Genomic DNA, 26,931 nt, shown 5'->3' with positions numbered 1-26,931 from the left:
CGAATTCTGCCCTCGTGATCCTGTAGTTGTTTATCTCTCTTTTTCTCAGCCTCTTTATATTCCATCATTTGGTCTTCTATATCACTGATTCTCTCTTCTGCCTCATTTATCCTAGCAGTTAGTGCCCCCATTTTTGATTGCACCTCATCAATAGCCTTTTTGATTTCGACTTGGTTAGATTTTAGTTCTTTTATTTCTCCAGAAAGGGTTTCTCTAATAACTTCCACGCTTTTTTCAAGCCCAGCTAGTATCTTTAAAGTCATGATTCTGAACTCTAGGTCCGACATCGTACTAATGTCTGTATTGAGTAGGTCCCTGGCTGACGGTACTACCTCTTGTTCTTTTTGCTGAGGTGATTTTTTTCGTCTTGTCATTTTGTCCAGAGGAGAATAGATGAATGAGAGAACAAAATGCTAACAGGTTAACAACGTCCCCAGCAAATATACTCTATACAAATCAGAAAAGACCTGAAACCAGGGGAAAAGAAAGGGAAAGAAAGAAAAAAGAGAAAAAAAAAAAAGAAAAAAAAGATAAAAACAAAAACAGAACAATACAAAAAAAGCAGAATATGATCAAATATGATCAGGCTAGTGCATAGATCAGTGCCACACACTAGATTTTGGGCATATTTTTGTCTGTTAGAAGAAAGTGCCTCCTAAAATTTTAAAGGAAGAAAGACATATATGTACAAAATAAGGGTTGATACAATGAAGGGATGGAAGATGACTGTAAAGTTGAAAATTATAAAAGATTTTATAAAAGGAATTGATAAGTTGTTGAAAAAAGAAAGAAGATTTAAAAAAAAAAGAAAAGAAAAAAGGGCGAGAATGTGATCAGGCAGGAGACTAGAACAAAGCCATACACTAGTGATTTAGGGTATATTTTGATCTGTTAGAAGAAACTGTATCTCAAAATTTTAAAGAGAGAACAACTTATATATATGGTATGCCAAAAATAAGGGTAACTACTATGAAGGGATAAAATATGACTAAAAATGAAAGATAAAAAATGTTTTTTTTAAAAAAGGGATTGATAAGATGTTGATTGAAAAAGGGAAAAAAATTTAAAAAAAAACAGTTAAAAAAATTAACTTTGATGAACTAATGAATCATGGTAAAAAAAAAGCCATGAATTCTATGTGCAGTATTCCCCTGGCACTGGAGTTCTCCCGTCCTCCTTGATCGGTAAACTTGGTCTTGGCTTGCTGGCTGTTCGTGCCGATCTTCTGGGGGAGGGGCCTGTTGCCGTGGTTCCCAAATGTCTTTGCCGGAGGCTGAATTGCCCCGCCCTTGTCGGTCCGGGCTAAGCAAGGTGCTCGGGTTTGCTCTCAGGATATTTTGTTCCCTGCAAGCTCTGGTACAGCTTTGGAGGACCAGGGCGAAAATGGTGGTCTTCCAATCTCCACCCGGAGGAGCTGAGAACTCGGGCCCCCACTCTTCAGTGCGCCCCCAGAGAAAAGCAGTCACTCCCGTCTCCCCGGTCTCCGGCCGCACTCCGTGCTCACCCGGCCTGTGACCGAGCGTTGCTATCTCTGGCTCCCGACCCCGTGTGGAGTCTCCAAACCCAGCAGATCCCTGCGGTGCGCTCCCGCACCACTCCTCCCAGGGGAGGGAGGGGAGTTTCCCCGGATCTGCCGCTTGTTGGGTCCCTGCTGGAGGAGCAGTGGCCCAACTGTGTGGCACTGATCACAGTTTATGGCAACCCCGAGTTGAGAGCCCGCGCCTCGGCTCCGTCTCTGCAGCTGGCTTCCCCACTCCGACACCTAGGAGCTCTGCCGCACTCAGGCACCCCCGGTCTTTCTGTGACCCCAAGGGTCCTGAGACCACACTGTCCCACGAGGGTTCCACCCCCCGCTTAGCCACTGGAGCGACGTCCCTCAGCGGAGCCAACTTCTCAAAGTTCGATTTTGTGCTCCACGGCTCTAGCACTTGCCAGAAGCGGCCAATGGAGGCCCCCTCCCCCGCCGTCTATCCTCCCGAATATCGCCTCAGATTCACTTCTCTGCATGTCCTACCTTCCAGTAAGTGGTCGCTTCTCTGTTCAGAGAGTTGTTGCTACTCTTGTCTTAGGTCTCCTGTTGAGTTCGTAGGTGTTCAGAATGGTTTGATCCCTATTCAGCTGAATTCCTGAGACCAGACAAAATCCAGGTCTCCTACTCCTCCGCCATCTTGTTCCGCCTCCCGACACACATTCATTTTTAGGAGGAACAGAATAAGGATAGAAATACCACAAATACCTCATTGCATATACTTGTGAAGTGCAGTCCCATGAATGATCAGAGATTTCTAATATCTTGATTTTATAGCGTAGGAACTGATTGTGTAATCTGAAAAGAAAGAGTGCACCAACTGTGAATTCAGTCCTTTTCCCTTTAGAGATAACAGAAGGAAATAAATTTAGAAATTTAAACAAAAAAATCTGATTTTAAGAATGTCCACTTGAATTGTAAGAGTATATGGGCCCAGGGCACCTGGGTGGCTCAGTCGGTTGGGCGTCTGCCTTTGGCTTGGGTCATGATCCCGGGGGTCCTGGGATTGAGCCCTACAACAGACTCCTGGCTCAGTGGGGAGCCTGCTTCTCCCTCTCCCTCCTCTGCTACCACCCCTTCATGTGCTCACTCTCACTATTTCTTTCTCTCTCAAATAAATAAGTAAAATCTTCAAAGCATCATCTTAAAAATAAAAAAAAAGTGTATGGGCCTCAGATAAATGGAACACCTTTATCCAAGACTATAGGTGAGACTGATACCAGTGAGAGGTTGCAGGTAACATTGCCCTCCAATTTTTGGACCTGTTGGTAAGTAAATAGTGATTTCTAAGCAGATCATCAGTGTAATTATTTTTTAGCTGAAAAAATAACATTCTGAGTTATAAACAGATAAACAGACCAACAGAAACCTGTGTAAAATGTTTATTGTTGACTCAAAGACTTAATAGTAGGCTGGAAACCCCAAGGTGTTTGAGTATCAATTCCATTGATCGCTTGGTTTTCCTTTACAGAATTTTGAGTAGGGGGCGTGTAATCTCTGTTTACATACTCTTATTGGTGGAAACTCTCTGAGCTTCCACATTCGTCTGGTTGGTCTTTTAATGAAAAATTCATGCTAAAATGTGGTGAAGACTTCTCAGATACAACTATGAATGCTCCTGCAGGCTTCGCTGCCATCCATTCTCTACCATTTTAAGTCTAACGGCCACCTTTCAACCTGCTGCAGGTCTTACTATCGTGCTTCCGAAATGATACTTAGAAAAATAAATAGGCAGGCCTGAAGTTCGGAGATTTTCCTTAATGGTATTGTTGCTATAGTTACAGCTGAAATGTTATGTAAAGCAAATTGCTTATTGATGGAAAAATGCCAAGTAGCACAGCAACATCCCTCTTCTGGGTTTTTATTGCCTTCATTTCCTACTTTGCTCTTAAGATTAATGGATTTGTGAAGCATTGCTTTGAACAAGCCCTGATGATATGATGTTAAAATAAATGCATTCTTTAACATGCACCAGCTGACAATTGAATACATTGTAGTATGCTGTGATCGACATGGAGTTATTTTTTATACACTGTTTATCAGAATTTTCCCCTACTTGGAGATGAATTTGGTATCCTGGTTATTAATGTGAAAGCCCTGGATTAAAAGGTGATTGGTCTAACAGAGTCTTCTGAATTTTTTTGATACATTTAATAATAATATAGATAAAAACTTTTATGTTTACTATCAGGAGATATTTATAGGCTACTGAAAATAAAACATAATTTAAGAACCTAGTGAAACCAATGGAAATGGTCTGAAAGCATCCATAATGATGACTTGTATGTTTAAAAATAAGCCTCCATAAGCATCTGTATTTTTCAATGTATTTTCTATGTAGTAAACTCAATAATGTAACAGCAATGGCTTTAGTTTATGTAAGTATATATTACATAATCATATATATAAAATATATTTATTTTCTAATTGTCTTACTGTCCTTTTTCAAGATTTCTTTAGAGAGAGTGAGAGAGGGAACAAGTTGGGGGGAGGGACAGAGGGAGAGAATCTTCAAGCAGACTCCCCGCTGAGTGCGGAAGTGGCCCTCGGGGCTTGATCTCACAAACCATGGGGTCGTGACCTGAGCCTAGAGCAAGAGTCGAAGACTCAGCCAATTGAGCCACCCAGGCACCCCTGTCTCACTCTTCATTTTCAAAGATAAAGCTGTAACTCTTTTGATGTTTAACCTTAAGGCAAACTATGAATAGTCATGTGTTTTGCAATTTACAGAAAGAGTTAATGCTATATGTGGTAAAATCCTTTCAGGTGGTAAAAATCATATATGGGCAGTGATAATTTATGCATTGAATTATTGTATAATTTAGGCATCTTGCTTATTGTTATCTCCAGATTGTTACTGGACTAGAAACATTATGAGTATTTAATGGTGTGGCTGTTGAAGAACAAAGAGTGAAGATAATGGTTTTTTTGGACCTAGAAATGTAATGCTTCTTAATTAAATCCCTGAATACAGGGATACAAAATTCCTTGGGATTATTTTTGGTAAAGAATGCAAAAAATAATTGTGAACTACAGATTTTTTTACATCTTATGTGTTGTAGAGTATTTCCTAAATTGTGACTTGTGAAGCCAGTTTTTCTAGTAATCGTGTTTGTATTTAGTGGTGATATGATAATGACGATAACCTATATTATCCAAAATGAACTTTCATTTGAAAATTCATTATCACTCATTTTACTCATTATTAAAATTCAATCAATTTTGCTTTTCTCATTTCTACTTTTGATTTTACCCTAGCCTCTGCCTTTTCGTATGCCCTCTCTTAATAAAATTTAAATTTGCATATTTAAAGAAATATACAAATTTTGGTGTTACTATACTTTTCTCCCTTTTTTAATTCCTTCTTGATATTATAACTTCCTCTGCTTGCTGAATTTGTTGGCATTCTAATTTTGGTTCTAGGGCTGCAGAAAGAAGAGACACATGTATGAGACTTCCAATTCAGCATTTCTAATTGGTGAAAAAATTATCTTTTGGGAATCATAAATTATCTAATTCCTTATGTTCTAAACAGATTCATTAGCCAATCCCATTAAAACCATTATATCCTTGGGGCACCTGGGTGGCTCAGTCGTTAAGCTTCTGCCTTCAGCTCAGGTCATGGTCCCAGGGTCCTGGGATCAAACCCCGCATTGGGCTCCCTGCTGGGCGGAGAGCCTGCTTCTCCCTCTCCCACTCCCCCTGCTTGTGTTCCCTCTCTCACTGTGTCTCCCTCTGTCAAATAAATAAATAAAATCCTAAAAAAAACCCCACAAAAACATTATATCCTTTCCATTTCCCTTATATGTATATATATATTTTTACTGCATATTTATTTTAACCCATATCTTATTCCTTGCCCAATGGTATATGTACTCCATAAATATAGGTAGAATAAATATATACAGAGTAGATACATAAGTGAAGTACGTTGTCATAATTATTTGACATGATAGTAACATCAGGTTCCAAATGAATTTTGGTGACAATTAGTCAAAGTGTAAAGTCAAAAGAATTAGGCTTGTCTTAATAATCTTATTTCAAATGCAAATCACTCATGCAGCTGAGAGACCAAGTATAAAAATACCAGGTTTAACTGCATACGGGTGGAAACTTAAGCAAACACAAGTTTGATCTAGCCAGCGAGGCTCTCAGGATAAGATTCTTTTTCTTTTAGACTGACATTATTGCCTTCCCTCTGCCTTGCAGACCATACTAGCATGAGTTATCACTGCTTGTAGGTTTGTCAGACGTTACTTCAAATTGGGAAAAATGAAGTGTTTTAGGTGACACTATAGGTTAAACAGATGATACCTTTTATCCCCTTAACCTTCAAATATGTGAAAATAATGAGTATATTACTTTGAAATGGTCACTTTATTATCTCAACACATTTGCATTTTAACGAGAGCTGTCTACCATTGTGGTATCATATGCTATAAGTAGCAAGAGATGATAACTTTGCAAGAATAATTTGTTCCGAAAACTCAGATAAAAGAATCACACTATTATTTTGATAAAAATTTGCAATGTAATGATACCTGTGTTCCTGGTATATGAAAAACTTCCTAACTTCTTTACATTAGGATATGACCTGCCAGGAATGCTTAACACACACCTGGATTTGGTTTTTACAATCCATGTGACAAGACGGCAGTGATGCAGGTATTTGTGTCGCGTTTGTTTTTAAAAGATGTCAGGTTCTGAATAAAAATATCTTCAGATGTGGCTCAACTGAGTAATGATTTTTAAAACCACAGCACGGATAAAGATTGATTTTCTTGGAAAATTGATTTTCTTGTGGAAGTGTCTCCTCCAGGGACTATTCAGTGCCAGGGTTGGAGAGAGCTTTTCATATTTGACGTAAGGGATCAAGTCAGTTTCTTTCCTAAGATTTTTCTATAAAGTTCTGGTGTAAAGAAGCCACCATTCAATACTTTAGAGTTGCCGAAACCTGAATTAAGAAGAGAATTGGTATTGGATAATTGTACACACAAAAAGCAAATGAACCCGTAACGCATACTGATGTTTTATAGACAACAATTGACACAAATTAAATAATGGACTTTGTCTTTACTCTTTAGATAAGTAAATAAGAATTTATAATGGCTTACAGATTGCAAAACAGTCATTTTTTTTTTAAGATTTTATTTATTTGAGAGAGAATGAGAGAAAGAGTACGAGTTGGGGGGGAGGGGCAGAGAGAGAGGGATGAGTAGGCTCCCCGCTTAGCAGGGACCCCAACGTGGGGCTCAATCCCAGGACTCCAGGGTCATGACCTGAGCCGAAGGCAGACACTTAATTTGCTGAAGTACCCAGGCGCTCCTCAGTCATTATTATTAAGCAACATTTTTTATATCTCTAAAGAAATTAGAAGCTGAAATAAGAGATGAAACTTAGATCCCTAATAATATTCTAGAACAATAAGTGATTTTAAGTCATGTAACTAGAAAGAGTGATGCAGTATGAAAAGCAGTTTGAAATTGAACTCAGAAAACAGTGCAACATATGAATGCAATACTATTTGTATGACTCCCCAACCTTGGACTTTACAGAATAGGTATTTATTAAATGTAACGATTAGGAGCTACATGTATAATCTTTAGTTCTTACATTATAATGTTTATAAGGTAAGAAAAAGCACAGCATATATCAATAAGGGAAGAATTCTGCAATATTATTATTCTAACATAATCAATCTCCCATGCCATCATGTGTATGTGTTATGAGAGGGGGGTTTTCAGAATTTAGCTTGCAAAAGAATCAACCAAGAATTAACCAGTTTATTTACTCCTTCTCCTTCCCCAGGATCCTGCTAAAACAGTTTTAGGAATTCCTAGGAATTTGCATATCCTATGATCCCCCTCAGTCGATTGGTGCAAGTGGCCCATGGATTACAGTGAGGAGCAGAAATATAAGGAACTGTTCTAGTCAGTGATTCAAAAAACTCTAGGGGAAAGATACCAAACAATTTGAGCCAGTGATTGTTTCTTGCTCAATTGCATGAGAAATGTGAATATTATTAAGAGTGAAATTATTTATCAGTCCTAAAGCAGATAGAGAATTATGCACAATACTCTGGTAAATAGAACTACGTTTGACCCACATCAAGAGATAAAAGATGATATGCTAAATCCTAAAAGAACTTTTGGTTAATTGTAGTTAATAGAAAATGACCATAAAATTTAATAGTTTTGTGTAACTATATGAAATACCAGTTTTGAAGCCACCAAACTCAAAAATATTCTGTTTGGAACAAATGCAGATTCTTCACCAAAAAAATGAATATTTCCTTGGCTCCATCTTTAATGCTACATTTTTTTCCTTCCTCATGGTGAGGTGAGTGAATTGCCAATCTCTAGGGATTCCTCATATTTTTAGATTATAAAGAGTCTTTTTGCAGCCTTCCTTAGAAGTCACTATTTCATTGATTTGGAAAACTAAAAAGCAACTTGAAGTCACCAGATGTTAATCTTAGTATATGCACCAAAACAGATTCACCAAAACAGATGCATTATAATATAGTTAATCTGCTCATTGCTATTTTCTTTGCAGATTCAAGAATGGCTTTGTTTAAATTGCCAGACTCAGAGAGCAATATCAGGACAGCTTGGAGATATGGGCAAAATGCCACCTACACCTTCAGGACCCAAAGCCTCTCCTATGCCTGTCCCTCCAGAACAACCATCTCAGAAAACAGAAATGCCTACCCAAGTAAAAATGAAAAAGAAGGAACAAGAAGTAAAAACAGAAGCTGAGCAAGTCATCCCAGGAAAAGTGAAAGAAATACCATCAGTTGAAAAGATTGTCCCAAAGGTGACCACAGATCACAAACAGGAGACTCAACTAGAGGAAGACAAAACTTCAGCCCCTCAAGAAAAAAAGCCAGCCCCTGAAGACAAAAAGCCTCTCCCAGAAGAAAAAAAGCCACCTCTTGAAGAAAAAAAACCAACTTCTGAAGACAAAAAGCCAGCCCCTGAAGACAAAAAGTTACCTCCAGCAACAAAACCATCAGCTCTAGAGGAGGAACAGAAACAAGACTTACTTAAAACTCAAGTACCAACCACTGAAGAAAAGCCGGAAGGCAGAGTGGCTCCACAGGTGGTACAGGATAAGCAACCACAGACCAAGATGGAGGATGAACCCTCTGGCCTGCCTCCAAGTTTGCCCAAGGAAGATGATGAGGCGACTCAAAACATGAAAGGACAGCAGCAAGCAGCACGCACAGCAAAGCCTGAACCTGGGAGAGAAAAAACAGTAAGTTATGTTTTCCTGTCTTCGCATAGTCTTCTGTATATGAAATTTGCTAATTTTTACCTAAGTACACAGAGTGCTTAGTGGTAATTATGTAAGTGCAAGCCTTCAGTTAAAGGCACTTTCAGAAAAGTCTAACAATTGCTGAAATGAACAACTTTGGCTTTCTCGCCGCTTGGTCTAACTTAAGGCAGAGATATCAAATTTGTTTTCCTAGCTTTTATGCATATTGGATAATTTACCGAAATTCTGTAGGATGATTAGAAGAGTTTCTTACAGGTTAAGTTTCTTCTTCTCTCCACTGTGAACATAAAATCAGCACCCACCTTTAATATAAAATAATATGTGTCTTTATTTAAGTTTCTGTTCACTTAGTTACTTGGTTAAGCAAGTCAACAAATTTCTTTTTGCTTAAAAGCCTTTTAAGGTGCCATCAGCCATAAAATGATTGTGATTGCAAAAAAAAAAAAAAGGGGGTGGCTGAAATTCAGGACAAAAGTCATTTTTACAGAAGTTAATTTTAGTATTTAACATGATTTTAATATAATGCACTCTATTTGGGGTTTGTTTAATATGTTTAATATTGAAGGATTATTTATAATCTAAGCATAATTTGGAATAATATATATTCTCTTTCTTTAGTGGCAACTTTTAAGTGTATCCATCTTAACCTCTATCTGCACAAGAGATAATGTCATTTTTAGAAGAACTCTGATTGTTTTAGAGCTACACAAGATCTTACTTCATATCTGGTTGAATAATTTTAATTCACAGATAATAGCAATGACTCGAAGGAAAAAGAAATGATTTATTAATATTAAAAGTTAATGTTAGAACTCTAATTAGAATCTGTAGTCCATTTTTTTGGTGTTTACAGTTTTAACACGTGGTTACTAACCCATCTTTGATACATGATTCATCAGTCATTAAGTAAATTCTGGTCTTCCTTCATTATGTAAATGAGTATATCAGAGTCAGAGCAGGTGCCGGTATATTCTTCATTCTAATGGCTGGATCTGGTAACTTCACCACCACCGATTGCTTCTCCTAGCTAACCACTTTGCAGAACCTGATGCCTATGACCATTTCTTTGTTTGTGAAGCTGTCCTTGGCTTTCATGACCCTTCCCTTTTTGTTCTCTTTTTGTCTTTCTGATCATGCTTTATGAGTTCTACTTTGACTCCGTGTATTGCTTTCTTTCCTAATCTCTATGTGATGAGTTTTTCTTTGTGTTTTGCTTTGGTTTTGGTTTTGTTTTGAGTTTTGTCTTCTTTGTTCTTAGGGGAGCCACATGAGCAATTCTTCAATCTACCTGTGCACCTCTGGCCCTCTTTTGAGTATCAGATATGTGTTTTCAGATACCCAGTACGGGGTCTTCAAAGCCTCGCTGTAAACTGGAATTCAATTGTTGGAATCTTATCTCCTCTATAGAAGCAGTTTCTGCCTCTGACTCTTGTCTCTGGTAATGGCAATACCATTCATCTGTCTCTAGTCTCCCAGTCACTACCCTTCTGAGTAATCTCTGGTTTCTTCTTACCAGCCACGCTTTATTCTCTGCATCCAATTTCTCACATTCCTGTCTGTTGACTCCTATTCCTGAGGGCCCTCCTAATGATGGCCTTCATGACCTCTCACTGATGATTTGAGCAATCTAATAACGTCACTGCGCCTGCTCCCTGCTCTTTCTCCCTCCGTCCATATATATGGTTGTCTGATCTTTTTTGTTTGTTTGTTTACTTACGTGTGGCAGTTTTATTGTATTACAGTGACCCCAATCAACAGAAGACAAATACTCATTTTATTTTTTCAATTTTTAACAAAAGTAACATTTTTATTACAAAGGAATATTCCTTTTTTAATTTATTTATTTAAATTGAAGTAGCCAACATCTAGTACATCATTAGTTTCATATGTAGTGTTCAGTAATTCATCAGTTGTGTATAACACCCAGTGTTCATCCCATCATCATGTGCCTTCCTTAATCCCCATTCCCCAATTTCCCCATCCCCCCACCCCCCTGCCCTCCAGTGACCTCAGTTTGTTTCCTAGAGTTAACAGAATTATTTTCCAAAGTTCACATAATTTAACTCTATCACTCAGATACTTCTAATAATTCTCCATTGCTTGTTAAAGAATCTAAACAAGAAATATCTGAATATTTTGTCAATGTACTTTTAATTTTATTTTACACCTTTATCACTTTTTTTAATTTTTTTATTGTTTATCACTTTCTTTTTATCATGTCTTTTTATCACTACTTTTTCTTTTATTTTACAACCTCGATATGTATATACTTATTTCTGAATTAAATGTAAACACTGATGTACTAATATATTATTAACAATATAAAACATTCACAAAAACAAAGTAAATCAGTGAAATAAACTAAAATTATTATTTTATTTAATATAGATTTGATCACATTAAAATATGATTAATAATAGTATTTTAGAGAGAGCATTGATTGTGCTTCAATATTTTTGAAAATCTTGGTCGGAAATTTTACAATAGTGTTATTTGAATTTCAGCTTCTAAGTTAAGCTTATTTTGGTATTTTGATGTTTAGTTTTAATGACCATCCATAACAAGAAAGATAACCCACAAGGATATATCAGAATTAGAAGGGCTGGATCAGAGTTTGTACTTGCCAAATCTTGCTACCCGTTCTCCTAGTTTGAAATTGAAAATAAATTTTTTAATAGTGAAAATTCCACAAACAAATGTTAATCTTCCCTGATACCAAGAATTTGTTCTTGCTATCTGTCAGAAAATGAGGAAATTAAAATATATATACATGTATATATATGAAACAGATTAAAATATTCTCTTTAAAATTTGTTAAAGGAGCAGGTATGACAGCTTTTAAAAATGACATGTGTCATTTTATATAGCATAATCACATGATTTCCAAATTTCTGTTTCAGAGGGCTGTTTTCACATGATAATTCTCTTAAAGAGAATTAATTTTTATTTTGTTTGAGTTTTTTTATTTTTATATTTTTATGGGTTTTTTTTCTAAATACTTAATAAGTTGCATATTGCTGATAACCAGGGTTTACTTCCTCCCATCTACCTTTTCTCCCCCCATCATCCCATTTACTTTATACCATCTAGTAACCACTTGTCATCACCAAAAAGTTGAACAATTTGGCATTCTTCGACTTCCGTCAAAAAAGAATTAAATCTTCAGATTCTACAACTTTTTAAATTAATTTCGCATTACATAATCAGTAAACCTCTGTAGTTAAATTCATAGTTATTCTCTATCTCAATACAAAATATTAAGGATTTTTTTCAAAATATAAAGGTCTCATCTCTATACAACATACACCACATCTGTAAAATCCTGAGTCACTCTGTCCAATTCTGATCTACTTGTCACAGATGTAGTAAATGAACTTCACAGGTACTGCCATCTCTGTAATCTTACCCTTTTTAAAAGAATAATTCCAATCAAAAAAGCCAACTCTTCAGTAGCTAATTACAGATTTTTCATTTAAAAAATATGTAGACCTTAAACAAATTCAGTATTGAGGCTTACTTCATTCATTGGTACATTTTTCCTTCGTGGGAAGTCCTTTAAGTATTACTGAAACAGAAATAGTGAGTATTATAAACTGAACATATTAGAAATATCTACACTTTGATTCTGTTATTACCAAAACTTTTGCTACTCACTTTTGTTATAATTTCTCCCAAACCTTCCAGTTATTTATTTACTCTTTCCAATAATATTTGCTGACAAAGAAACAGAGTTTGATTTGTCCCCGTATCATTTTGTACATATTAGTTCATCCATTTTTCCATGGTGGTTAAATCAAGTTTCTCCAAATGATGTGTGACTTTTTTTGTCTTTTATCATTAAATAAGAAAAATCAAAAGAAGGTTCTAAGTGTTTATTATTCATTTTATTGAAAGTTGGTAAAGTACTGGAATATTTATTTGTAGAAAATTTTAGAAGTTTGTGACAGTGTCATAATATCACTTGCTGTGGTGCTAAAGCATGTTGTGTTTAGGCAGGGTTTGCTATTGGCAATACTGGACATCAATTCAGATGTCAAATAGGTTTCCTGATAATGGTAGACGTTTTTGGCCAGCTGTCAGATCTGGTTTAATTTGGTCACCATTGCCTTTATCTTGTAATGTTGCTGATGAAAAGCTTGTAATGATATGATTAGTGTCAGCTTCTTTAGTAATGTGTTTGTCATGTGTTTGTGTATTTCTTACATTATTATCTTTATGACGTGATTTTTTTTTTGCAAGAATCTTTTGTCTACCACTTACCTGTTACAGGAAAACTGGTGTAATTGCTAGTAGGTAATAAAAGCCAGAGAGCTGCCTAACTGAATAAGAAACCTCAGTATAAAGGTGGATGAATAAAGTGACTACCTCACTATAACTTCTCCTTAGAGTGTAACTCCCAGTTTTCTCTCAGGATTCCTCACAGAACAGCAACCAACTCACGTAAGAAGTAAAAGAACATTAGCATCAATCCGTTCATTAAATATTAGGAACATGTAATTTTGGATTAAAAAATACAGTAAAGATCTTAACATGTACTTCTTACGGCCCATTAGATCATTTTGCAAACTTGCCCAGGCTTTTGCACCCCACGGCCAAGACTCCTGTCTAAATAACTTAGTTTGGCTTTCTCAGCCCTGTGGAATATGGCTCCAATATACCTTGCAAGCAGCCCCTAATACTTCCCACAAGTGAGCTCTGGAAAGCCAGCCAAATATGCCTTTGTGTAATTCCTGGAGGTAGATGGTCCTTTCTCCCTGTACACCTGCACTCAGGTCTCTGTGCACTGTTGCTCTCGCTTCTGTCAGCCGGATTGGGAAACTCTCACCTGGACCTCTGGGCCACTTTTCTCCCCAGTAGCTGTCACTTCTGCTGCTGAGCTCCCTGTATTGACTAGTCTTAAATTTTTAAATATTCTTAATTTATCTCTTAGAATATTCTCAGCACTATGTTAGGTATTTCTCGATCGTTTCATCCACGTAACAATGCATGAGGTAAATATTGTATCTTCTTTAAATTGAGGAAAACTAAATTTCTGTGCTCAGGATCATATGGCTAAGCCAAGATTATAGTCCAGTTCTGATTATAAAAGAGTGGCTTTTCAACACTACACGTAATTCTTTTTATGACACTTGTACCATACTGACTTTACATTATAATTATTCTTCCCTTTAGCAGCTCCTGGTATATCCCAAGCACTTTATGTACTATTTTACTTTGTTATATATTTATATTATTTTATTTATGCATTTGTCATTTGTGTCATTCATATTTTCATGGTATATTGTTTACATTTCTTTGTTGCCATATCTTTTTGTCTCTCCATTTATTCCTCTCTACCAAAATGTGCTTGTCAAATGGGATTAAAATATATCCTAAAATATAACAAATAATTTGAAAGGTACATTCTTCTTTATTTTTTTGTTTACTATTTTAAAATTTCATGTTGCTACAGAGTTCTCTCTTTTTATCTATATACTTAAACAGAATACTGCTTGTCTACATTTGATATATTACATTGAAACATTATAGCTCTCCTGATAGAAACCAAAATTTGAACATCTTTAGCATAAACTTTTATTTCTGCCTAAAATGACCAAGGGGTTAAAATTCAAGTTACATATAAGTCATTGTATGTAATGGCAGCATAATCAGGATGAAAAATAATGAGATTTTCTGTAGTGAAAAGGATTCCCATGTAGGTGAGAATATTTGGTTTTTCTCTCCAGTCACACTGAACGTTATGGACTTAATCTTTAGAGTGTTTGGAACAGTCAGACTAGCAATCCATTTTGACCCTACCATTGTATAAATGATTGAAGATCATTCATTTGTTGTTTTACTTTGGCCCATTGAAATAAATGGCTTGGGAAGATTAAGCAATATTGCATCCTTTATTTGTACAATCTTAAATTTAGCCAACAATTTGGTTCTTAACCCCAGTAATATTCAAAAAACTTCCATTTACCTTCAATATGGAAGGATAAACATCTCAGCATTTGTGAAAGGGGATGAACTGAGTTTGGCGGTACAGGTGTGTCTTAATATATTTTCCATCACTAGAGAAGGCTTCAAGGTATGACACTATCAGAAGAGTTTCACATGGGTCAAGTTCATCACCGCCTCTCTCTGACTGGTCTCCAGGTCAGTAAATGGCAGTGAAATATTAGAAGGAAAAGGAATTCTCCAGTCTCTGCTTTTGGTTAGTAAGTACAAATATATATATATATATATATATATATACACATATATATATGAATCTTAGCCCCTGGAAATTGAGTAATTGTTTCATATACACAGACTAGAAAGGCTCATGTACTATAATTTCCCATGTATACACGGGAAAAGTGCAATAACAGTAACAATAAAAGTGCAGTAGGATCTAATGCTAAATGTACTTAGAAAAATGCACAGAAAATGTGTTCTTCAGGGTAACTGAAGAATGACATTGCTATTAAAAAAAAAGGTTTGCTTAGATTATGTTTGTTTCCACTCACTGCCTCCATCTAAGATGACAAACAGAATTCTCATGTAAAAAGTAGATGCCTGGAATTTTCTTCTTAAGTAATCATTTCAGAGGTCCTTCTAGATTGTATTACATGTAAAAAATGAAATAGATAATTGGTTTCAATTTCCAATTACCTATTCAAATGAAAATAATGTATACATAAGAAAATTCAGTTATATTTATACACATACATGTATGTGTGTGTTATATGTAATATACATGTAATTTAGAAATAACTGAATCTATTCATTTCATTAAATCTTAATATATTACCACAAGTAGTTTAATGTTCTTCTCAAAAATAAGTATACAACCATACTTTTTTTTTTTTACAACCATACATTTTTGAAGAAACTAGGAGAAAACTCCCAATCTTTTAGTCCTAGGTACTTAGAAATTTGGAAGAAAATAAGCCAAATTATGCCTCCCTCTCATAAATCCTTTGATCATATTCCTCTAGAATTACAGTACTCCAGACAGCCATTTGACAAATAACTGGAGAAAACCAAACCCAACTTATACACTGTGTTTCATGATCTTCTCAGTTCCATTTAATCTTATTTGATCAAATTATTCTCTTGATAAAAAAAAAAATTCCATTAAACAAGGGTTTGCAGTGTTAATCTATATAGCCCAGTTAACTTGTGTGGGTACAAATCCCACTCACATACCTCCCAAAGGAAAGTAGACAGCCACAGGAGGGATAAATGCTTGGACAGATGAGTGTCTCACTATGTCCATCTCCGTATATGAAGAACAACTTTTTTTCTTCTTTTGATTTTAGCAGCAGCAGGTAAAAAGATGAACATGTAGGAGCCTTAAAGAGGCAAACAGCTTCATTGGTGTATGATCAGGTGGTGAACAGCTAACAGTGTAATGAAGGAGCAGAAGGTCACTCGCCTCTCTCAGAAGACTGTATTCCAGTGCTAGTTAGTGTGAGAAGAGTTGACATTATGAATTTTTTTTCAATTTACCATGGCACAATAAATCCATGACCAGCTGTTTCTTGTGAACAGTTCAGATAAATGCCCCTAGGTCACCTAACTTGATTTTCTTATTAACCACTCCAAACATTTTATCTTAGACCCACAAACCTATAGAGCAAAATGTTTGCAGCCTTTTGCCACATCATAATATGAAGAGGAAGAGTCATTTAGAGGGAAAAATCATCACAGCATCATCATCGTAAATAATGACTGAATCCTCTGAGAATTGTGGAGGAAAGAGACCAGGAAAGGGACAGGAGGGAGAAGTGGGTAGAACATGGTACTGAGGAAAGAAAGAAAACATGAAACACATGGAGAAAGGCCACAGAAGGGGGTTGTAGGATAGGTATTTTGGTATTTATGTGTGTTAGTCTTCTGTCTAATGTATCTTCGTTTCCTTTGTTACGTTATGTGTCTGGTCTTAATCTTATTGTTGTAAGATGTAGAATGTAGAATTCATTGTATAAAACTATAATTTCTCTTTTTTTATACTCAATTGTTACATACAACAATGGTTACATTTCCTTCGTATATGGATAATTTATTACATTGTTCTGTTTTATAACATATGCAGACAGAAAATAAAGAATACAGATGACACTATCACAATTTGATTATGAAATTTTTTTTAATTTTTTTTTTTTTTCACAAGGAGCTTAGGTCCCCCACCCCTCTGGTTATGGTATTTACTGTGATTTAGTGAAGGATGAGAAGGCAGATAAGGAAAGACATAGAAAGCATATTGGAGTCAAAAAAACTGTGCTCATCATTGTGTGGGATGTGAGGAGATAGAAACATCCCTCCACTGAGACCATCTGGAAAGATTTTATTAGAAGTCTGCTTCACATGTGCTTAGCTCTTTAACGTGCAGCTCTTAAGACAAAGGAACCAAAATTAGTTGGGTGCTCATCAGCCCTACTACTAAGGTCTTACAACTGCTGATAAGTAACTTTTTCCTGGGGAGACATCTGAAATTACCCAAGGAAGTTAATTCATGATAAACTAAAGAATATATACTGGTTTTTTGCACTAAAGTCATGAATAATATATCACTGTCTTTTTGAATTTGAGCTGTGTCATGTAAATTTGGCCAAAGCATTTTACCGGGTAATGTGTTCAAGATACATCTCTAACCATACCTAGTAACAACAGGTAGTGAGATGAACATGAATGTAAAATGAATATCAAACCAAGAACTTCTATATTTGAGAACTCTATAGTTAAGAAAAGAAGGAAAGGCAGAAGGAGGAGGAGAAGGAGAGGAAGGTAGAGAAGGGAAGGAAGGAAAGGAGAGAAAGAAGGAAGAAAGGTTTTTGCATGTTTGTTTTTTGTTGTTCAGCCTGACCTCTGTCTGATCATTTGGGCTACAGGTGGTTGGAGGAGCCCATGCTTACACACCCACTGAAGATATTGAGGTGGTTAGTTCAAGATACAGACTTAGTGGAATTGAGGTGGCCTCAGAGGCCAGAGTCATACAGAGCATGTCCTCCTGCAGCTTGTTTTCTGACCTCTTCTTTCCATAGGCCTGTGGGCTTATTTTAACACTCTACTTGAAGCATGGAAACCAATTAGATTCGTTGAGTTTCATTTTGCTTATAGGTATTTTGAATTTGGACTTAGGCAAAAAGTCTGTATGTTTATTATTTTCATTTAAGGCCACTCTGATTCTTGAACCAAACTGCTGGCATGGCCTCATTGGAGCCTAAGGAAAGCAGCAGGTCAAGGCTGTGATCTGTCTACTTAGTGTCCAGCTCCCTGGAAAGCCCATGGTTCCATTTACAAAAGTTAGTTATTGGACTGGTTGAAAGGACCAGATTTTGACATAGTGTAAAGCTAAAAGTCCAAGTATTTTCAAAATCAGAAGACATTTATAAGTGGTATTTATTAAATATCTTTGAGGTATGATGCTGAGTATAAATGAGATTAATAATACTACAAATAAAATAGCTGAATATGTCCCTCTAGCTAAAGCCACGAGTCAGGCTAATTATTGCATAACTTTTTCAAAGTTATTAAATATTTTTAATTATTAATAATTATTGCAAACTTTTTCAAAGTCTCTAAACATTCACTTCAAGTGATATAGAATAATAATATTAACAACAATACCAAGTAAATATAGTGTCTTAGCATCTTTTAAAGTGTCTTTAAAAGACAGTAGTGTCTTTTTTTTAAAATTTTTTTATTGTTATGTTTATCACCATATATTACATCATTAGTTTTTGATGCATAAAGACAGTAGTGTCTTATTTGAATCTCTCTCTCTCAAATATCTTTTGTGGTAGTTGAGACAGATAGCATTATGGTCATATTACCTGCCTATTTTTGTTAAGTAAATTTTCCAACATCTCTTACAACTTGGAGCCAGGTACAAAGTCCATCCTCTGATTTTTTCTTTCTTTGCCTGTCCTCATGATTCAAAGGTATTGATTATATTAATGAAAACATTAATTTTTTTCTTTGATAATTTGTAGCATTTTCCCAAAATAAATGTACTGAGAAAGATAATGATGTGTTTGAAAGAAAATGGAATTGAAATGTAAAAAGAGGATTAATGGGAAAAAATCAAATGTCATTGAGAATTGACATTTAATTAAACTTAGGTTAAATGAAAACTAACCTTAGTCAATATGTATCAACTACTTTCACTTTTTTATATCCAAAGATTAAAAAAAAAATTACTAGCATATAGTTAAAAAATCCTATAATTATTCCTCAGTTCAAAGTAATTATTTGGGAGTAATAGAGAGGCCATGTTACTAGTTGAATCACGTTAAGTTTTCCTGTATCTTTTCCTCCCTGCTAGGAAAAGGAAGATGACAAATCAGACACCTCAAGTTCTCAACAACCAAAAAGCCCACAAGGTCTGAGTGACACAGGATATTCTTCTGATGGGATATCAAGTTCACTTGGTGAAATTCCAAGTCTTATTCCAAGTGATGAAAAAGATTTGCTCAAGGGACTCAAAAAGGACTCTTTTTCACAAGAAAGCAGCCCTTCCAGCCCCTCAGATTTGGCTAAGTTAGAAAGTACTGTCCTATCCATTTTGGAAGCTCAGGCAAGTACACTTGTTGAAGAAAAGGCAGAAAAGAAAACCCAGCCTCATGAGGTCTCTTCTGAACCGCCCAAGGACCAACCGAAAACTCAGAGTTTATCTGAAACCCTAGAAACTACAATTGCAGAAGAGGAGCTCACAAAGAGTCAAGAAGAAAAGGACCCTTTAAAAAAAGATAGCCAACAAGATGTTCCTTCCAGAAAGGACCATGAGGAAAGGTCTGAGTTTGTTGATGACACGGCTACCAGAAGACAGCCTTATGATTCAGTTGAAGACAGTAGTGAAAGTGAGAACTCACCTGTTCCACAAAGAAAACGGAGAACTAGTGTCGGTTCATCAAGCAGTGATGAGTATAAACAAGAAGATAGTCAAGGATCCGGTGAAGAGGAGGACTTTATTCGAAAACAAATCATAGAAATGAGTGCTGATGAAGATGCTTCAGGTTCTGAAGATGATGAGTTCATTAGGAGCCAGCTCAAAGAGATTAGTAGTAGTATTGAGAGCCAGAAGAAGGAAGAAACAAAAGGGAAAGGGAAAGCGACAGCAGGGAAACACAGGCGACTAACTCGGAAAAGCAGTGCAAGCTTTGATGATGATGCAGGGAGACGCCATTCGTGGCATGACGAAGATGATGAGACATTTGATGAAAGTCCTGAGCTTAAGTACAGAGAGACTAAAAGTCAGGAGAGTGAAGAACTTATAATTGCTGGAGGAGGGGGGCTACGTCGATTCAAAACAATTGAACTCAACAGCACGATAGCAGATAAATATTCTGCAGAGTCCTCACAGAAAAAAACAGCTCTATATTTTGATGAGGAGCCAGAATTAGAAATGGAAAGCCTGACAGACTCTCCAGAAGATAGGTCAAGGGGGGAAGGATCTTCTAGTCTTCATGCTTCCAGCTTCACTCCTGGCACATCCCCTACATCAGTGTCATCACTTGATGAGGACAGTGACAGTAGCCCGAGTCACAAAAAAGGAGAGAGCAAGCAGCAACGTAAAGCTCGACACAGGTCACATGGTCCTCTCTTACCTACTATTGAAGATTCTTCAGAGGAAGAAGAATTGAGAGAGGAAGAAGAATTATTAAAGGAGCAAGAGAAGCAGCGGGAATTGGAGCAGCAACAAAGAAAGACTTCTAGTAAGAAATCAAAGAAAGACAAAGATGAACTTCGAGCTCAGAGAAGGAGGGAAAGACCAAAGACACCACCAAGTAATCTCTCTCCCATTGAAGATGCATCTCCAACGGAAGAATTACGTCAGGCTGCAGAAATGGAGGAGCTCCATCGATCTTCTTGTTCTGAATACTCACCTAGCATAGAGTCAGACCCAGAAGGTTTTGAAATAAGCCCAGAAAAAATAATAGAAGTGCAAAAAGTTTATAAATTGCCCACAGCTGTGTCTTTGTACTCACCAACAGATGAGCAGTCTATTGTGCAGAAAGAAGGTGGCCAAAAGGCATTAAAAAGTGCTGAGGAGATGTATGAAGAAATGATTCATAAAACCCACAAATATAAAGCTTTTCCAGCTGCAACTGAACGAGATGAAATGTTTGAAAAAGAGCCTTTGTATGGTGGGATGTTAATAGAGGATTATATTTATGAATCTCTAGTAGAGGACACATACAATGGTTCAGTAGATGGCAGTCTGCTAACAAGGCAAGAAGATGAAAATGGTTTTATGCAGCAGAGAGGGAAAGAGCAAAAAATAAGAATTCCAGAACAGGTTTATGAAGATCCTATGCAAAAAATAACAGACCTCCAGAAAGAGTTTTATGAGTTAGAAAGCTTACATTCTGTTGTGCCTCAAGAAGACATCGTTTCAAGCTCTTATATCATCCCTGAAAGCCATGAGATAGTGGATCTGGGTAGTATGGTAACTTCTACCAGTGAAGAAAAAAAATTATTAGATGCCGATGCTGCCTATGAAGAACTCATGAAGAAGCAGCAGATGCAGTTAACACCTGGATCCAGTCCAACCCAGCCCCCCATTGGGCTTGATATGACAGAGTCTACCGTGGAATTTGACAGGGTGCCTGATGCATCTTTGACATCGAGTGTTCTCTCAGGAGCATCTCTTACAGATTCGACCAGCAGTACAACGCTCTCTATCCCCGATGTCAAAATAACCCAACATTTTTCAACAGAAGAAATTGAGGATGAATATGTAACTGATTATACGAGGGAAATTCAAGAAATAATTGCCCACGAGTCACTGATTTTGACCTACTCTGAGCCTTCAGAAAGTGCTACATCTGTCCCACCCTCTGACACACCCTCTCTCACGTCATCTGTTTCTTCAGTTTGTACCACAGATAGCTCCTCACCCGTTACTACCTTGGATAGCATAACCACAGTTTATACGGAGCCAGTGGACATAGTAACTAAGTTTGAAGATTCTGAGGAGATTTCTTCATCAACGTATTTTCCAGGCAGTGTTATAGACTATCCAGAAGAAATAAGTATCTCTTTTGATCGGACTGCTGTACCAGATGGAAGAACCAGTGCTGAACATATTGTGATTTCCTTATCTGATATGGAACCTCCTAGCATGGAATCTGTAGGAGCTAAACCCGAGGGGCTCATTGCCGACACTATTGCCACTGACTCATCTCCATCTGAAAAAGACCCAATGAAGAAAGCCAAGAGGGACACAGGGAATGGAATTATTCTTGAGGTTTTGGAAGCTTACAGAGATAAAAGGGAAAAGTCTGAGGTTGAACTAACAAAAACGGGCTTATCTGAAATTGTGTTTGATCACCTTCCTTCCTCTGCTATTGCCATGGAGGAGCAGGTTCCAGCAACATGCTTTCTGTCTGGACGGGTCTTTGATCAAGCAAAACCTGCATCTCAGTTACCATCTGGCCGTCCTTCTGTTACCCCTCTACCAACTAAAACTCGTCCATTCTTTAGAAGTTCTTCTTTGGATGCATCAGCCCAACCTCCTCCCCCACCTCCCCCTCCCCCTCCCCCTCCTCCCCCTCCACCTCCTCCTCCTCCTCCTCCACCTCTTCCTCCACCAACCTCACCTAAACCACCTGTTCATCCTAAAAAAAAGTTAACAGTTACAGCTCCAGTGACTCTAACTCCTACAGCCACACCTCTAGTTGACGCTGTTACTACAGTAGAGGCCACAGCTATTCCAAGAAGTAGTGGGTTACCTGTAACAAAAATATGTACCACTGCACCTCCTCCTGTTCCTCCTAAACCATCTTCCATCCCATCTGGACTTGTATTTACACACAGACCTGAGCCAAGCAAACCTCCAATTGCCCCTAAACCAGCAGTTCCTCAGCTTCCAGTAACTCCACAAAAATCAGCAGATACACACCCCAAACCGACAGGTCTATCTTTAACTTCAAATATGACACTAAATTTAGTGACTTCAGCAGATTATAAATTACCTTCCCCTACTTCCCCACTTTCCCCTCACTCTAACAAGTCCTCCCCAAGATTTTCCAAATCCCTCATGGAAACCTACGTGGTTATCACATTGCCATCTGAACCTGGGACTCCAACAGATTCTTCAGCTAGTCAAGCAATTACCAGTTGGCCCCTGGGATCACCCCCCAAAGACCTGATTTCCATCGATCCAGTGTTTTCTATAGTTTCTCCTTTAACAACTGCAGGAATGCCAAGTTCTTCAGAACAGAGCTTGTACATCTCTGGAGCTCTGGAGACATTTTCTGCTCTCCCTGTCACAACACTATCTTCATTTCAGGCAGCCCCAACCTCAGTGACACAGTTTTTTACAACTGAAGTTTCTAAGGCTGAGGTCTCAGCAGCCAGAAGTGCAATCCCTGGTGTTGGGCTCAGCAGTGTCTCGATCTCAATTCCTCCAGAGCCTCTTGCTCTAGATAACCTACATTTAGAGAAGCGTCAGCATAAGGAAAACGGAAAGGTGCAGCTTGTTGGGGATGTCATTGATTTGCGTACAGTACCAAAAGTAGAAGTTAAAGCAACTGAAAAGTGTATGGATCTTTCGGCTTCCACCATGGATATGAAAAGGCAGACCACTGCAAGTGACATTTATGGCAGACAGATTAGTGCTGTCCAGCCGTCCATTATAAATCTCAGTGCTACTCCATCAGTAATACGGCCAATGTCCCTGGTCACTGAGACAGTGACTGTTGTCACGTGTACAGCTAGTTCAGGTTACACCATGGGCACAGAAAGCTTAGTGGGCGCAGCACAAGCAACAACAGCACCACTCCAGCTTACTACATCAAAGCATGCTGAGCCCCCATACAGGATACTAAGTGGCCAGGCCTTCCCTGCAGTTAGGGAGGACGCACCAATAAACTTATCCTTAGGTCCTCCGGCACACCCAGTGACATCAGCTATTACAAAACCTGTTACTGTGCCTCCTGTTGGTGTCACAAATGGATGGACTGATAGCATGACATCCCAGGGGATCACTGACGGAGAAGTAGTAGACCTCAGTACAACAAAGTCTCACAGAACTGTTGTTACAATGGATGAATCCACTTCAGGTGTGGTGACCAAAATAATAGAAGATGATGAAAAGCCTGTTGATCTGACTGCAGGAAGAAGAGCTGTATGCTGTGATATGGTTTATAAGTTACCCTTTGGAAGGAGCTGCACAGCCCAGCAGCCTGCAACTACTCTTCCTGAGGATCGTTTTGGTTATAGGGATGACCACTATCAATACGATCGATCAGGGCCATATGGTTATAGAGGGATTGGGGGAATGAAACCTTCCATGTCTGACACTAATTTGGCAGAAGCTGGACATTTTTTCTATAAAAGTAAAAATGCTTTTGATTATTCTGGAGGAACTGATGCAGCAGTAGATCTAACTTCAGGGAGAATTACTACAGGTCAGTATGATGTGGCAGCAGACCTTTCCTTGAAATGTCAGTATGGTGTCCCTCATCTCATTTCAGGATGAAAAATCTGGTCCCTTTTCCGGTTTTGTTACTTTTTCTCTTTCTTTGGATGTTTTGGCAACATATTTCGGAGTACATGTGCGCTTTCGTTCCTTCATTTTTTAATTTGTTCTGCCCAAAGTCACCCGCATGTGCCTGCATGTTCAACAGCGCTTTGATTCAGCATCTAATTAGGTTAACCTGTGGATTTGCATGCAGTCCCATTCGTTATGTTCGTCAAGATTGAGAGGGCTTTCAAACTCAAAAAGCATCATTCATTCTGGGAACTGGACTATAACTCTACCCTATATTTCAGGTGAGGTAATGGATTATTCAAGCAAGACTACAGGTCCATATCCAGAAACACGACAAGTCATTTCAGAAGTTGGGATTAGTACCCCACAATATTCCACAGCAAGAATGACTCCACCTCCAGGATCCCAGTATGGTGTGGGGAGCGTTTTGAGGTCATCTAATGGTGTTGTCTATTCTTCAGTAGCAACTCCAATTCCCTCCACATTTGCAATCACCACACAGCCTGGCTCCATTTTCAGCACCACAGTGAGGGATTTGTCAGGTGTGCACACAGTTGACGCAGTGACTTCATTATCCGCCCTGCACCAGAGCCAGCCAATGCCTCGATCGTATTTCCTAACAACAGGTGCATCTGAAACAGACATGGCAGCAACTGGTATTGATATCAATGCCAGTTTGCAAACTCTTACAGTGGAACCTCTTACTGCTGAGACAATAGACTCAGTTCCCACTTTAACCACAGCATCTGAAGTGTTTCCTGAAGTGGTGGGAGATGAAAGTGCTATTTTAATTGTCCCTGAAGAAGATAAACAACAGCAGCAGCTCGACTTGGAGCGTGAGCTCTTGGAACTGGAGAAAATTAAGCAGCAGCGTTTTGCTGAGGAACTGGAGTGGGAACGTCAGGAAATTCAAAGATTCCGGGAACAAGAAAAGATCATGGTTCAAAAAAAGCTGGAGGAGCTACAGTCTATGAAGCAGCACCTTCTCTATCAGCAAGAAGAGGAGCGGCAAGCCCAGTTCATGATGAGGCAAGAGACATTAGCTCAGCAACAGTTACAGCTGGAGCAGATCCAGCAGCTGCAGCAGCAGCTTCACCAGCAGCTAGAAGAGCAAAAGATTCGCCAGATCTACCAGTATAACTATGACCCTTCTGGAACTGCTTCTCCACAGACCACGACGGAGCAGGCAATTTTGGAGGGTCAGTACGCTGCCCCAGAAGGCAGTCAGTTTTGGGCAACAGAGGATGCAACCACCACCGCCTCTGCTGTTGTGGCGATTGAAATACCACAGAGCCAAGGGTGGTACACGGTTCAGTCTGATGGTGTTACTCAGTACATCGCCCCACCTGGCATCCTGAGTACTGTTTCAGAAATACCTCTGACAGACGTGGTGGTAAAAGATGAGAAACCACCCAAAAAGAGAAGCTCTGCAGCTAAAGGCCGTGGACAATATGACGAGATGGGGGAATCCGACGATCCCCGGTGCTTTAAAAAGATTGTGGACAGCGGCGTACAAACGGATGACGAGGATGCAGCCGATCGGAGTTACGTGAGTCGGAGGAGGAGAACCAAGAAGAGTGTTGATACGAGCGTCCAAACCGATGATGAAGATCAGGACGAATGGGATATGCCTACTAGAGCAAGGAGAAAAGCTCGAGTCGGCAAGTACGGTGACAGCACTACGGAGGCTGACAAGACCAAACCCCTTTCCAAAGTCTCCAGTATCGCAGTTCAAACAGTAGCAGAGATATCTGTGCAGACTGAACCAGTGGGAACCATAAGAACACCATCAGTACGGGCGCGCGTGGATGCCAAGGTAGAAATAATTAAACACATTTCAGCACCTGAAAAGACTTACAAAGGGGGCAGTTTAGGATGTCAAACAGAAGCAGAATCAGACACACAGAGTCCTCCATACCTGAGTGCCACATCTCCACCCAAAGACAAGAAACGCCCAACACCTTTAGAGATTGGTTACTCATCTCACCTTCGGGCAGATTCCACATTACAGCTGGCTCCTTCCCCACCCAAATCTCCAAAAGTCCTTTATTCACCCATCTCACCACTTTCACCAGGCAAAGCCTTAGAATCAGCCTTTGTTCCTTATGAAAAACCCCTCCCTGATGATATAAGTCCGCAGAAAGTACTGCATCCAGATATGGCTAAAGTGCCCCCTGCGAGTCCTAAGACAGCCAAGATGATGCAGCGGTCCATGTCTGACCCCAAGCCTCTGAGTCCAACAGCAGATGAAAGTTCCAGGGCTCCTTTTCAGTATACCGAGGGCTACACGGTAAGAGTGATTCTTTTCAGTGAGAAGACAATAGATGAGTTGATGTTAACCGTGTGTTTGCAGACCTGAGCAGACAATGAGGCTCCTGGTACCTCCGAAACCTAGTACTACAGTTTAGTGAGGACTGTTGCTTTAGAAATTTGGGGAAAAATAGAGAAGTATACATCCAGTTAGAAATACCAAAGAAAGAGAAAGCATCTTAGGTGAGGCGAAATGAGAAAGAAGTGTATTACTTCATGACTTCATGAGATTGAAAGTTTGCTTCTAATCTTGAAATCTCCCAAGTATCAATTGTCAATTGTTGCTTTCAGTGAGTATAATTAATATTCAATTCAGGTATGATGGAATAAATACTGAACATAAACA

At 38.3% G+C, this 26,931-nt stretch overlaps 1 protein-coding gene across 1 annotated transcript in view; it reads left to right on the top strand.

Moving 5' to 3' along the window:
* Window positions 1–26,931, top strand: part of PCLO (piccolo presynaptic cytomatrix protein) — a 385,912-nt gene that overhangs the window by 180,908 nt on the left and 178,073 nt on the right. The window contains exons 4-6 of the mRNA XM_028119600.2: window positions 8,084–8,785; window positions 19,104–24,192; window positions 24,557–26,565. Coding sequence (XP_027975401.2) covers window positions 8,084–8,785; window positions 19,104–24,192; window positions 24,557–26,565 — 7,800 coding nt within the window. The remainder of the gene's footprint in view (window positions 1–8,083; window positions 8,786–19,103; window positions 24,193–24,556; window positions 26,566–26,931) is intronic.

Source organism: Eumetopias jubatus, unplaced genomic scaffold, assembly GCF_037043125.1.
Source record: "Eumetopias jubatus isolate StellerSeaLion01/CBP00866 unplaced genomic scaffold, mEumJub1_p1.0 scaffold_14, whole genome shotgun sequence".
In the NCBI taxonomy this organism is placed as follows: Eukaryota; Metazoa; Chordata; class Mammalia; order Carnivora; family Otariidae; genus Eumetopias; species Eumetopias jubatus.
This window is presented reverse-complemented; position numbering and strand designations above follow the sequence as displayed.